Here is a 15,356-nt window from a genome sequence, read left to right on the forward strand (position 1 = left end):
AAACTCCTTCTTAACAATGTGCTTAACATCAACTGGTTCTCAGAGGCTTCTCAATTCTCGGTGAACTTACAGACTGGCTCTCTGGAGCCAGAGAGGCAGAGGACCAGACCTCAGCCACAGGATGTCCTATGGTTTATGCCCTCTGTTCCTCCTATAGACACCACAGAGAGAACACAACCAACTCATCTCAAACAAACCTCCTTAACTCCAAGAAAAGATACTAGTACCTTTAAGAACCCCTCTGAGTGAAAACACACATACATCATTGAACTAGTAGGAGTCATTCTGTATCAGTCCACACTTACAATCACAATGAAAGCTGAGCAGTATCATAAACAGTGAGCCCACAGTGAACTTCAGTAGTTTGGACTAATAAAATCAAATTAGAGAGCTTAAGGGGGCCTTCTCAGGTCCAAATCCCACAATGCTAAGAACACTGTGGAGAAGGCAGCTGGCAGGAGGTACCCAGACCACGTGTAAGCTCTTCTCATAATGGGGAGGAAGTGTGCTAGATTTTAGGGCAGATAGCTCCACTTTCCAATAATACATATGACATTTTTAAGAGTACTACAAAAAGGAAAAGATGAAAAAATCATTCAACTTTAGAGTCAAGATGATTGTAGGGGATAGAAACAGAAATTAAAATCAAAATACAACACCAGGGCAGTCATCAGAACGGCTAAACTTGAAAGGACCCATAGCAGTGAGGTCCACAAGGAGGCAGAGCCACTGGGGCTCTCACATGCCATGGACACAGGCATGAGCAGGAGCAGACACTCGACAGCTTTTTGGCAGCATCCACTGAAGGTGAAATGTACGTCCCTACAATCCAGTAACACCCCGTTCTAGGATCCACCACAGTAGGCTGCACCTGTGCTCCAAATGACACACGCGAGAGCAGGCACAGCAGCAGCATTCGCAAAGACCACAAAATAGAAATGGCCCGATGCTCAGCTACAATAAATGATAAACCGTGGCATATCTGCACAGTGATGTGCCACACAAGCATGAAAACTGCATGAATTAACACACTGATGACGTGGAAGACTCTCAACTTAATATGCAGCAACAACAAAACCAGACAAAAAGAATGTATACTGAATGGCTCTACATATGTAGATTTTAAGAACAGCCCCTGTGGCTTCAAAAGACAGGTCAGTGGTAACTCCAGGGAGGCAGGAGGAACAGTGACAGGGAGAGGGAAGAAGGTATAAGGAGTTCCCAGGACTGGTAACACTCAACTTTACTCTATGACGGCCCAACAAGGGGCACAGCAGTAATTTCTGTCTTGCCCTGTGTGTGCACTACACGTGAGTAAAACAAGCCTCAGGAGTCTCAGTCTCCAGTAGGTCATCCTGAAAATGACCCTACACCTGAGATTCAAACTTCAGAACGAACGTGTTGTACTAGATGTATGAATGAACCTCTGCCACCCAGACACTCCCCTAAAATCATGTGCCCAAATTTTAAGAAGCATCAACTTACAAGGACAAAAAGAACAAGACAGGGACAAGAGGAGACTAGAGGTATCCACAAATTCTGCAAGCTAGAAAGTAATAAACAAGTGCTGACTGCCCACCTGGCGTCCCACAGGCAGACACATATAGGCAAGCTTTTCTGGGAGTTGTGGAAGGCTTCTGAAGGCCGCTAAAGAAAGGCAAGCTCACTCAAGCCACAGAACTGCAAACAGCTCAGGTTTGGGAGACGCCAGGGACACCTGAAAGCAGCCTGTCTGACCCTGTACACACTGCTGGCCACTCAACCCCAGGTCTCCCCTCCCACCCAGCAGCCCAGGACGTAGCCTTCGATTCCCACTTCCCACAAAGACTGGGGGATAATCTCCAAAGATGTTGGCAGAGCTGAGGTCAGACATGACGCAAAGAGAGAGAACAGATAAATGAAGAAAAAGTGACCAGTGAGACCACTGGCCTCGTGTATACCAGGATCCCAGGACAAACACAGCCAAGCTTACCTCTCAAAGTGGAGAATGAGGAACTTTCCCATAGGGATACCGATCGCCTCAAGAAGAAAAGACTTACTGAGATTGACACTTACAGAGACACAGTGGAAAAAGCAGGATCATGCTTCAGGAAGCTCACACAGGACAGACCCTGCCACACACTTGCTTCCAATAAACTTTTTAAAGTCTCACTCAAATCTAAATAGACAACTGCCAACATAAAAGTGAAAGACCAGAACAAGGAGAACAGAGGAAGTCAGAAGAAATGGACAATGCAGAAGTCAAAGAAGGTTGTCAAGAAAACTATAATTGATATCCTCAGAAAGATATCTGAGTATATTCACGAACCAAGAAGAGGATGATAGAAAACAAACATTCTGAACACAAGGAGGAGCTCTTAGAAATTAAAAACACAACAGCAGGTACAAAAACTCAGCAGAAGGGTTTGAGATGGACATCTAGGAAGTACAGAAAAAAGAAAATGAAAATAGAAATAAAACATAATATAAATTCCATCACAAAAAGGGAGGATGCCTAGAAAGGTAAAGATATGGCATCTAGAAATCAGGCACCTAACACGAGAGCAGCAAAAATAGGATGACATTAAAGAAAAGTCCTAAGACATGACTATGCTTCACACCTAAAGAGCATCTAGACTAGACTGGGGCAAACAGCTGGAGAATTCTAGGACAGAGGACTCTGGTGGAGAAAACACACCCAACAAATTGTCTGTCATGTGGAGAATTGCATTAAGACATATTTTACAAAGCTGCTGGAAGGTATGAGAACACATGAATGGCCAAAGGATAACAAGCAAAATTAAAAAGAGGCGATTATTAACTCCCAAAAAAACAAGTTCAACAAAGAAATAGAATTCTAGCATAGACATAACTAGTTTTGACTATTACTCAGGCATGATAATGTCACAATGAATACTGATATAACTACAGTAAGAAGATGGGAGCCACATTAGGGCTAAATTTATCTCTCAGAGTAAAAAAATAAAAAAAAAAAATCCCATACCAGAAGTATATTGCTATAATACACATGCTATACAGCATAGTATCTAGAAGTGTGGAGGAAAATACCAAAAGAAACTAACAAAGAACTGACCCACAAAAAGGAGGAAGTTAAGAACCTATAATCCTCAGACTATATGGCAGGGTCACAATTTCTGGACATTAAAAATAAAACATGAACGTGGAGTTTGCTTGTTTTTGCTTGTTGAGGCACAAAACAAACAGGAAGGCAAGTAGTCCCCACCAGCTGCAAGGTATCATCAGTGAGTTCTTCTGCCTGCAATCCTGGGATGGTCATCTCTCCCAAGCTAGGTCAGTCTAATACACCAAAAACCAATCTGTTCTGGAAAATCGCCTTTTGACTTTGCATCTATAAACCTTCTCCCTACTTAACTTTTCACTACATGGTAAGAAAGCAGAAGTAGAAAGAAGCGCTTAGTGTGTCAAAAATAATTCAAAAGATTTTCTTTTTTTTTCTTTTCAAAAGATTTTCATCTAAATCATGAAGCAGGGATCCCTGGGTGGTGCAGCGGTTTGGCACCTGCCTTTGGCCCAGGGCGCGATCTTGGAGACCTGGGATCGAATCCCACGTCGGGCTCCCGGGGCATGGAGCCTGCTTCTCCTCTGCCTATGTCTCTGCCTCTCTCTCTCTCTCTCTGTGTGACTATCATAAATAAATAAAAATTAAAAAAAATAAATAAATCATGAAGCATAGTGTAACTCAAGAAGCACTCTGAAGTGACTGTCCAAAAGCCCTAACTGCCCACAAGACTCATTCACATCTGTGACTTGAGGTAATAATCATACCTTAATTTCATTGTCATTTGCAAAATTGCCAAAAGAAGCCATAATTTTGGGTACAGCTGCAGCCAAGGTCTCCTGAACAGATTCCTCAGGTCTCTTGCTTATTCGAGTCAGGCAAGGCAAAAGGTTTACCAAGTAAGGCCTGCATATGTGAAAGGAACATGAGTTATTCTTCCAGGTCTACTTTAGTGAGAAATATAAGCAATTATTTAGTACCTGTTAGGGAAGAGCCAGCTTTTATATGCAAAACAGTCTTTAACAGAAAGTAGGCAAATCTCAGTAAAAAGAATAAGAGGGCTAAATGCAGACCAAGTTCATATGCTGGGAGACACTTATCCTTCTTTTCTTCTATGATCACAGAGGACTCACAAAGCTGTTTTAAAAATTGTCTGTACTAAATTATAATAGTATTCATATTTTAAATTAGAAAATAACATAAGAAAACACCAATTAAAAAAAAAGAAATGAAAAAGTTTTCTTGAAAAAGGAGCATTACAAGGAAATATTTTTAGGTGTTCAAACTAAATAAAGCCTTAGAGATAAGACCGGCCCTCCAAATAGGAAGCTACTACAGGCAGTACAGGATGCAGGAGAAGCCAGTCACTGGGCAGAAGGCTGAAACCATAGGAGTCCCCTCAACAAACACGGGGCTAATGTGACAGGTGCCCTCATGTGGCAGAGAAAAACAGTTCTACTCCTGGGACTATAGCAGGAAAGCTAGGCTGGCCTAAGGAGATGACTATTTTGCCAGAAAAAAATAAACCAGCCATGAGGAGCAAGAGAAACCTGCATGACTTTTAGAAGAAGCAAAATCAGGCCAATGAGTCAACCGAGAGTGTCTGAGACGATGGTAGCCACTGGAGGCTAAATCTCCCTAGGTAAGGAGTTTGGATTTTATCTGAACAGCTCTGGGGAATGAGTAAAAAGTTTAAGTATGGGAATGACATGACCCAATCACATTTTTTAAGGTCACTCTGGCTGCTTTGTGGAGAACTTGTGATGTGTTGCTTCAGAAATATAACAAAATTTTCAAACTAAGGATAGTAAAAGAAAAACGTTATATAAAAAGAAATTTCCTTAGTGATGTATCTCTACAGCCATTTAAGATTCTTATTAAACTCAAGCTCTGTGGGATAAATCATTGTTTCTTATTAACAGTGAGAATTTCAGCCCTCCACCGGTTCCTCAGGGACACAGCCAAAGGTCTGTTGTGGGCCTCAGTTTTGCCGGTTAAGGAGAAGGAAGGCACAGATGAAACCTGGGGTCTTCTGATTCTCAATCCACTAAGGATAGACTGTTGCCACTAGTCAGACTTTATTCACAGTTTAACAGTCATAGTTTTAACTTATGTGAGAGACAAGGGCATATTTTTCTAAAAGCAACGATGAGACTGGTTCTCAACCTTTGACCATGTGACAAGTATCCTTTCAGTAACCAGCAAGTGCAGACACGGTTCTCAGGACTGAGCTACAGAGGAGGACAGACAGGGAAGACCCCTGCTGTCCTGGGGAGCACAACTCTGTCTCTTGGTGGTGGTGGGGAATCAACAGAAAATGAACAAGCAAACTGATAGCGTCCCCGAATATTGCTGAGAGCAAGAAGTGCTACAAAGGAAAGACAAGCAGGAAACATCAACTGTGACGCAGAGGCAGATAGCATTAAAGCTTGGGGAAGACCTCTGAGCCAGTGACACCGGAGCCGAGAGGGAAAGCAGCCACAGGAGCTGGCTCCCCACCAACAGACAGTAATAATAATCCTGAGTGCACAACTCACCTGCATTTCTGAGGCCGAACCAGGTGAGCCAGCTCAGCAAACCTCCACAGGGCAGCGCGCAGGCTCCGGGGAGCACCGTTCTGAGTGGGTTGAGAGTTACATTTAAGAATCCCTGATGCTACTCCAAAAGGACTTCATAAAAAGAGCATTAATGTGACCGTTTATTTCTATGTTTAGACACAAGGTCACGCAAACGTGTAACTGCTGCAGAAGTGTTGACGTCTAGGGGCTTTAATTATAAAGACAGAAAAATTAATTCCTGTCCCATCTTATAAATAACGAAGAGGAACCTTGTGAAGGAAAATAAAGCAGTGAAGTCTACTTTACCAATAGCATTTCCATCTAACATTCCCACTTAGTAAATAAAAGACAAGATTTCACACAATCCAGGGGAGCAGTATCATTTGTTCAATGACAGAAAACCAAAGCCTACCTTTTTGATTTCCTTATAGAGTTCTAACTGTAACCTCGGAAGATTAGAGTCCATCAGGGCCTACAACAAAACACAAGAGAGCTGTTCGCAGAAGACTCACTCCACCAGCCTAGGAGAAAACTAAAAGGCAATTAAAATTTCAATTTGGGGGCAAAGTGGAAGATAGCAGCAGCTGAACTAAGAACCTGCTCATTAAGAAAGAGTGTGTGTGTGTGTGTGTGTGTGTGTGTATTAAACCTTTAATATTCAATGAGAGGAGAAAACACCTGAAAGGCTTCCTTCTTCATTAAAGTGCACGCTGCTGGATGAACCAACATCAGTACCCTGTGGCGCCAGCAGGGTGGTTAAGCATACCTGGAAGACCAGAGCCTCTCGCTCTGGTGTGCAGAGCCTCCATACTTTCTGAGGGTCCTCCCTCAATGCATGGATGCTCCCAGTCCTATGGCTCAGAACCCACAGCCAGCGAGGAGCCTCATGCTCCTCTTAACACCTTCCTTACCCTCATTCCTGCTCACTTATGGGCCAAACCACAACTAATGGCCATGAGGCCAACTTCAACCCAGTGAGAATGGCTGAAGGCAACCACTACCAGGAGCACAAAGTCCACGTTAGAGAGGGCTTCTCAAGATGGAAGGAAGGGAGGGGAAAGATTCCTGGCCCCCACACGTGCCCGCAGGGAACAACTTCTCTGAAATGGTGTGTCAATGGCCTGTTCACCAAGAAGAGAGGAAAAGACGGAAAACCAAGCCTCTAATCAAGCTTCTTTCACCTGACTTAGAGCATATGATGTCTACAAACTGAGCTGCTCTTAGTAAAACTCACATAAGTTCACTTACTAGTTCAGTGAGCCTGAAAAATCAAACGCAGACTCACATTTGGGGAGTTTCCAAAGCATAACAGTATCTCAGAAGTTTGTAAATCCCAACTCTTCCATTTCAGTTTGTACCAAATCCTTCAGCAAGCATACCAAAACAAACAGGTATTAAGATGCTACTTTGCAAATAAAATCAGAAGCTATATTCAAGTTTTATTTCATTTTGTTTTTTTGTTTTTTTTTTTTAAGATTTTATTTATTTATTCATGAGATACAGAGAGAGAGAGGCAGAGACACAGGCAGAGGGAGAAGCAGGCTCCACGCAGGGAGCCCGACGTGGGACTTGATCCTCCAGGGACTTCAGGATCACGCCCTGGGCCAAAGGCAGGCGCTAAACCGCTGAGCCACCCAGGGATACCCCCTTCATTTTGTTTTATAAACTAATCTCAAACTTACTTTATAACAAGAGAAAACTAAACTTCAAATCCCTAATAATAGCACAGAATCAGGGTTACCAGTCACTGGGTGATAGCAGTTTGATCCCTCTCTGCTCCTGAACCCCTTCCTCGCCAAAGCAGACACATCCACTCAGCTACCAATCGAGCCCACAACAGTCCACCTCTGCCTCCTCGCTCACACTCCCAGGGCCCCTGTCCTGGCTTAGACCTCACTCTCCCATGCCTGGTCTTCTCAGCCTCTCACATGGATTCTCAGTACACAGGTCTTTCTCTACTTCAACACAGGTTCCTCTTCCTTAATAAAGCACTCCACTGACCACATCAAAAATCTTTGAGAGCTCCTCACTGTCTACCAAATAAAGTACAAGTCCCCACGAACTGACTCTCAACCCCTCCCTCCCACTCTCTGAGGGCACACACGGGAGCCACCCTCTTCTTTGAACTTGCAGAGGTTTCCTGGAGCCCCCTGGAGGCAGGGTGCTGCAGTGGTTAAGAAGGCCCCTAACCTCCTCACTCACCTACTAGCCACCACCTCCAGGAAGCCTTCTCTGCCTCCCCAGACAGAAGTCACCTAAGTCTCCCGACCACCATGATGACTTGCCAATGTCTCGCAGAACTTAAGAGTTTGTGTCATGTGTTGAGTTACTTCTGTACGAATGTGCTTCCCCACCCAAGACTGTAAATTACATAAGGTAGGAGCACACTGTCAGGCTGAGTCAGATCCCCACTGCATTTTCCTACATAAATGAAAAGCAACAGGTCCCATCTGCTAGGACCATGAGTCTGGTCCTCATTAGAAGCATATAACAATACTTAACAGAAGACGGAAGTCCAGGACCTGACTCTCAGGTGACCATGTCTGTGTCCCACCCCTCCCTGACATCCAAGCCAAGGACTATCTACACTCTCCCAAGCCTGTCCTTCCTCAGCCACAATGAAAGCAAATCCAGCCAGATGCTGATCCGGCTCCAGCCTCCAGCCTGAATCTTAAGACTAGAGCATCTGAAGAAGCATAGATGTGAGTACAGCCAAATCCCACCATGGCCACCTTCAAGCAGAAAAAAGAGGTTGAGGCTGATCTCTTAACGTCTAGGGACGTAACAGGAGAAACTATAATCTCTACACTGGGAGGCCTAACACAGCGGAAATGGGAACAGGAGATGGCCAGTAAGACAACCCAGACCTTATATGACAACCCAGGGTCACAGCCCTCCATCACTACACATATACCAAACTATTCAGTCCAGCAGTTCTTGGAAATAGGTCACTGAAGACAAAAGGCTTAAAAATGGAACAAAGCCCACATGTCCAATGGCCAACATCAGAGCAGTCTGGGGTCATACTGTTCCCTCTGTCCTCCTTAATCCCCAGCCCGCCACAAAGCAAGGCATGGTGCCCTCTTTAGGTGTTCTGATTCTAAGAACCAAGTTCAAGAACTGAAATATCAGAAAAAGCCCAGCCTGGTCCTGCCAGTGGGAATAAATAAAGCAAGCAAGGATATTTAGGCTTGGGGAGAAGTAAACAAACTGAAAGAGGCCATCTGTAAATATGCTGTGGGATCCCACATGCATGTGGGTATCACCAAGCGGTCACCTGGCATGGAGAGGAAGGTTAACCAGTCACCAGCTGTATGTTGCTATTGAAGACTGGGTACAAGCAACAGCAGGACGTGTAGGTGGAAGAAGACCAGGCAGCTACCTACAGATGGAAGAGGGCCTCCCTACAGCTGATCCCGACTGAGCAGGCTGAGACGCTGTGGCTGCTGAGATGCTGTGGCTACTGAGGAGCCAGGAAAGTGTGGCCAGCCAAGTAAAAACATGCTGCCAGAAAGGAAGGATTCCTAGATGGCGGGAGACCACGAAGTCTCTGTGACAGATGAGAGAGACCAGCTGGTATTCTTGCATGCCCCTCAATCTCTTTGGTAAGAATATAAGAATCTCATTATTGGGGCACTTGGGGGGCTCAGTCAGTTAAGCGTCCTTTGGCTCAGGTCATGATCTCAGGGGGCAGGAGTCCTTGCTCAGCAGGGAACCTGCTTTTCTCTTTTCCTCTGCCCCCTCCCTGCTTGTGTGAATGTATGCTCTCTCTCGCAAATCAATCTTTATTAAAAAAAAAAAAAAGACTCATTATTAGTAAGAATACTTCTCACCACATGGAGGACCAGTGAGTGGCCAAGATGGTGCTAAGCACATTACCTACATCACACCTTTAACCCTCACACACACTAGCAAACTTTGTCTGATCCCCTTTGTAGGTAAGGAAACTGAGGCTCACAGAACTAAATACATTTCCCAAAGTTGTTCAGTTAGTAAAGGACAAGGCAAGACTCAAACATAGGTCTCCTTCACTCCAAAATCCATGTATGCTCTATCTGCCCGGCAGAGTGCCTCAATTTCCTTGAACGTAGAGGCAGGAGTGATCCTCTTCTGGAGGAAGGTTGAGCCCATGGAGGAGAAAGGAAGGGTAACTGCTTGGCCAATGTAAAATGTGACCACTCTCCAGAGAAAGCCCTGAGAAGGACTCCAAAGAACAATTTTGTTTATCAAGATCCTAACGGGAAGGAAAACAGTCAACTAATCCACATTAGCTTGCAGTCCCTGGTTTATCTGGCCAAGTGAGTATTACTAGAAAAAAAGCCTTCAAGGAAAATGAAGAAATGCAGGCTCTTCTCCAAGGCTTATCTAAATAAACTTCTGGGGTGGAACTGGAAGCAGTAGGGGAAAAATAAGAAAACTAGGAAGATCGAAGAAACAAGGATTCCTGCAGAGGAAGTAACAAGGTGTATTATCTTATCAAGAAATAGTTTTTGGAAAGAGTTACAACGCCAACTACAATGCTAGCACACCTACAGTGGGAGCTCCATCTAAGTCTGGACACACAGTCCAAAAGGCCCATCCACAAACACCAAAGTAGCTTAGAGGAAGGTGACCGGGATAGGCTGGGGACCCAAATGAGAAGGGCAGAATGAGAAAAACAAGGATAGTTCTCCAATACACTAAGAGTTATGGAAGAAGGACTTTATCTTCAAGGGCAAGAGAAAACAGTAGCTTGAAGCTCTGGTGATCTTGGGCTTGACATCAGCTACAGGACACGGAAGCAGTAGCAGCAGCAACGGACATTCTCCCCCTGCTCCTCAGCTTGCCTGTGGCCCAAGCCCTTTAGCTTTTTGGCTCTGCTGTCCTTCCCTGGGAACTCCTTCTGACCAGTCCAGCACCCCTAACCCCAGCTATCTGTTACGGAAGTTGCATCTTAACAGGCACATAGCGCTGCCTGAGCCAGGTCTCTGCAGGGGTGGGGAAAGCAGACAAAGGAAGGGAGGCAGGAGACACAGAGACACCACTGGCGGGTTCCATTCACCCATCCCCTGCCTTCCCAGGGCCTCATAGCTGCTCTAGGCTCTGCACAAACAAAAGTTGGTGGCCGCAGTGAATTTTCCCCCAGAACACCAGTGGCCCTCAGGAGTGCCCACGTGTGACCTATGCATTGATTGGGTGTAAGGGAGAACACACTGCCTTCAAACTGAGCAGGGATAGCAAGCACGCAGACCGATATGAGAGCACCACCAAAGCACACACCAAATAGAACAGGTGCAAACATGCATAGGGACTCTGCCACTTAAATTGAAAGTTAAGACAGTTTCTCATCTCAGCCCCAAGTCCAGCTCAGAGAGCGAGGCTCACAGGGTCTTACTTTTATGACTCTGTTGAGGCACTCGTCAGCCACCATCCGGACATCCGACTCTGCATCATCACTGCACAGCAGAAAAAGTTCCATAGCGATGCCCAGAAGTTTCTGAAATTCTGGAGAATTTCTAAATAAAAAAAAAAAAGAGAGAGAGAGAGAGAGAAAGACTGTCACAGCCAAGAGGAGCTTAAGAAGACATGACACCGAAATGCAATGAGGTATCTGGTATCTTATATGGGATTTTGGAACAAAAAAAATGACATTACATAAACATTAAGGTTAATGAGTATATTAACACTGGTTCATTAATTGTGAAAAACATACCACAGTAATATAAGATGCTAAGAATTGGGGTAACTGGATGTGGGGTATAGGGCAACTCTCTAGATTATCTTCACAATCTAAAACTATTCTAAAATTTACAAGTTTATTTTAAAAAGAGATTGCACTTGCAAGACATTTCATTTTTTTTAAAGTTTTATTTTAAAAATCTTAAAAAGAACTATTTTATATGTATTTAAACTCAAAAAAAAAAAAAAAGAGAAAAAGACACTAGTTCACTCCCCGAGAGCCCCCTGCTTGCTTTCTGCCAACAGGTTACTTTTACTTACAAAATTCTTGAAACCCTGAGCACAGTAGACCAAAATAACTCCCCCTCCTTTTTAATTTTACTTTTGATGTATCCCAAAGTATAACCATATTTCACTGTAGGCTACACACAATCACAGTCAGGCTGTGGTTTTGTTGCTGTAGTTCAGTTCTACAAAGACTGGAGTCTATATACTGCTTGTAAGTGATTTTAAGATGTTTGACTAAGAGAGCCTGTCTGGGCTGTCAGGATCCATGTGGCTGAACACAACCGAGAGAGAGAGGCTGATGGGCCATGTACGTGGAACTGGATTAACAGTACCATGGAGTACTGTGAGCCAATAATAGGGCCCCTATATAATGCTGTTATTTTTGAAACCTCAAAATCCAATTACTGTCTCATGATCTTAACCAGCAGTACTCTGAAACAGAGGTCCCTCCCTTTCCCACTATATCATAATTCCTACCAAAAGTCAGAAGAGCCACAAGCCTAAGAGAAACCAAAGGACACGTGAGCAACAATCAACAAATTCAAGCAAGAAACAAAACATGCTACCCAGCAGCACATCAGCCCTCATCCAAGTGGCACACAGCTGTGAGGACAGCACCAAGCAGGAAAGGCCTCTCTGATGGGGGCACTGCATTCAAATGCTGACCCAAACAGCACTGGCTACTGCAGCACAATGAGAGCCACAGGTCTGATTTTATGCTTTCTAATGGGTACAACAAAAATAAAAAGAAACAGGTAAAACTAATTTTAAAAATATATTTCATTTAATCCAATATATCGAAAATATGATTATTTCAACATGTAATCAATGAAGAAATTAGTGGTATACGTAACAATCGTTTTTATAGCATATCTCAATTCGAACGCAAAATTTTCATCAGCTATATGTTATCTGTGTCTCAACTTCATAAAACCCACAGATAAAAGTAGGTTCACTTTCAAGTTATAGATAAGTTCTGAAGAGCTAATGTACAACAGTGACTATAATCAACAATACTGTATTATGACTTCAAAGCTACTAATAAGAGACCCGATCTTAACTTTTCTCAACACGGAAAGGAAACAATAACTATGTGACCTGAGAAAGGTGTCAGCTACCACTACTGTGGCAACCATACTGCAGCATATACAGACATCAAATCAACACACCATATACACCATACACTGCAAACCTGCAAAATGTCATAAAGTCAATCATGTCTCAAAAGAAAAAAGAAAAAGAAGGTTCATACACCATTTCCAATTATGTTTAAAAGTTCTTCAATAACTAGACTGAATATTGATTTTTAAATTTTAATTTCATTAATAAAACAGATACAGGGCCAATGAGGTTACAGATTTCTTCCTGAGAGAGCTTTAGAAATATGCCTCATGAAACCTGTCCATTTCACCTAAATCGCCGAATTTACCACATAATGTTGTTCCTAATACTCCCTCATAATTCTGTTGATTATCTACAGAACACATACTAAACTCACCTTCCTCACTCTAGACACTGGTAACGTGTAACTTCACTCTTTCTTACCTGGTCAGTGGGTCCAATGAAGCTTACCGAGGCTCTCAAAGAACTCACTTCCAGCTTTATTGACCTTCTGTATTTATAGACTTCTGTTTTCTATTTTATTAACTGGAGCTCTTATCTTTATGTCTATTCTTCTGCTAAATTTGGGTTTCATTTGCTCTTGCTTTTCAAGTTTCCTGAGATGGAAGCAGAGGTCACTGATTTGAGACCTTTCTGTTTTTCCTACAGCATGCACTGGCTGCTATAAACTGCCCTCGGATATGCTGCAGCAGTATACCACAACTTTTGAAATCCTGTTTTTATTTTCAGTCAATTCAAAATACTTTCAGATTTCCCCTTGATTTTCTCTGTGACCCCGGGTCATGTGGAAATGTCTTACTTGTGTTAGAGACGATCTTTCTGGAACAGATTCCAATTCAATCCCATTGAGGTCAGAGAGCACACTTGTATGAACCTTCCTACACACAGATTTGCTGTATACCCCAACATATGGTCTCTCTTGGCAAATGTGCTGTGAGCACCTGAGAAGAGCGTGTCTCCTGCTGTTCTGGGTGGAGTGTATATATGCCAACCAGGCCACAGGGTTGGGTAGTGTTGTTCCAGTCTTCCAGATCCAGATTTGATGTCTGCTGCTCTTAAGAATGCTTGAGAGAGGTTACTGAAATCTGACTATAATTGTCAATTTGTCTATTTTTCTTGCAATTCAATAAGGTTTTGCTTCATGTATTTTTGAAGCTCTTTACTTAGCTACATAAACATTAAGGATTGTTATGCTCCTTCAATGAACTGATGCATTTATCATTATAAAATGACCATCTTATTTCTGGTAATAGCTTTTGCTTAGAAATTCATCGTCTGATATTAACAGAAGTACCTGTGATTAGTGCTAGCATGGTCAGCCTCTTTCTATTCTTTTATTATTAAGCTATGTGTGCCTTTATACTTAAAAACAGGTTTACTGTAGGCAGAATATATGGGGTCTTTTTCATCAGATCTGAAAAAACTTGTCTTTCATGCTTAATGGCATTATTGATGTAACTAGATTTAAACCTACCATCACACTATTTCCTTCCTTCTTATCCCAGGTGCTCTTTATGTGCCTTTTTCCCTATTTCTGCTTTCTTTTGGGTTGAGTATTTTTACAACTCCATTTTGTCTTGTTTTTCAGTTTATTAGCTATAACTCTGTTATACTTTCAATTTTTGCCTTGTTCATAGTATACATCTTTAATGCATCCCAGTCTGCCTTAATGACATTACAGGACATCACATATAGCATAAGAAGCTAACGACAGTACTAGATTCCTTTCCTGAGGCTGCTGTAACAAATTACTAGAAACTGGGTGGCTGAAAATCACAGGCTTTCACCCTTTCACAGTTCCAGAGGCCAGAAGGCCAAAATCAGTATATCACTGGGCCAAACATCAAGGTACCTCCCTCCAGAGACTCAAAGGAGAAGTGCTCCTTGCTTCTTCCAGTTTGGGGGTGGCCGCCTCCCTCTGCTCTTCAAGCCTGTTTCTGTTCGGTCTTTGCATCATCATGTGCGTGTGATCTCCCTCGGCCTTCTCATAAGGACACTTGTGGCTATATTTGAGGTCCCCCTGGACAACTCGGGATAATCTCTCCATCTCACAATCCTTACCTTGATCATATCTGGGAAGATCTTTTCCCTTAGAGGTCCAGTTACACAGCATTCCAGGAATCAAGACCCATGTCTCTGGGGGCAGGGACGCTCCTCCACCTCCCACAAGCTATTTCCAGCCTTTGTGCTAGTGTTGTCACACATTCTACTTCTACGTCATAAAGCCCCAAAATATATGGTTAGTATTTTTACTCCAAGCAATCAACTAACTTTTAATGAGGAAACACTTCTATTCACACTGCACAGCTGCCACCTCTCTGCACTTCAATCCTGTGTGGGCTCAGGTCCCTCTCTGATCCTTACTTTCCTTCTACCTGAAATACTTTCTTTTTTGTTACTGTTGTTGACTTTTATTATGTTTTTATTTAAATTCATTTTGCCAACATATAACACCCAGTGCTCATCTCATCACATGCCCTCCTCAACGCCCATCACCCAGACCCCGTTCCCCCACTCCCCTCCCCCCCTTCCACAACCCTTTGTTTCCTGTGATTAAGAGTCTCTCCTGATTTGTCTCCCTTTCCCCACTTCCCCATTCAGTGATTTTCCCCACTCAGTTTCCCCCCTTCCCTTATGGTCCCTTTCACTATTCATATATTCCACATGAGTGAAACCATATAATAATTGTCTTTCTCTGATTTATTTCACTC

The 15,356-nt window shown here is 43.2% G+C and overlaps 1 protein-coding gene across 3 annotated transcripts in view; it reads right to left on the reverse strand.

Annotated features, from left to right (window-relative positions):
- Positions 1-15,356, reverse strand: part of HTT (huntingtin) — a 144,450-nt gene that overhangs the window by 111,543 nt on the left and 17,551 nt on the right. For all 3 annotated transcript variants that reach the window (XM_049108566.1, XM_025437992.3, XM_025437991.3), the window contains exons 3-6: positions 10,952-11,072; positions 5,990-6,049; positions 5,557-5,636; positions 3,787-3,925 (exon numbers count right to left, since the gene is read on the reverse strand). In XM_049108566.1, the coding sequence (XP_048964523.1) occupies positions 3,787-3,925; positions 5,557-5,636; positions 5,990-6,049; positions 10,952-11,072 (400 nt within the window). The remainder of the gene's footprint in view (positions 1-3,786; positions 3,926-5,556; positions 5,637-5,989; positions 6,050-10,951; positions 11,073-15,356) is intronic.

Source organism: Canis lupus, chromosome 3 (genome assembly GCF_003254725.2).
Source record: "Canis lupus dingo isolate Sandy chromosome 3, ASM325472v2, whole genome shotgun sequence".
Taxonomy (NCBI): Eukaryota; Metazoa; Chordata; class Mammalia; order Carnivora; family Canidae; genus Canis; species Canis lupus.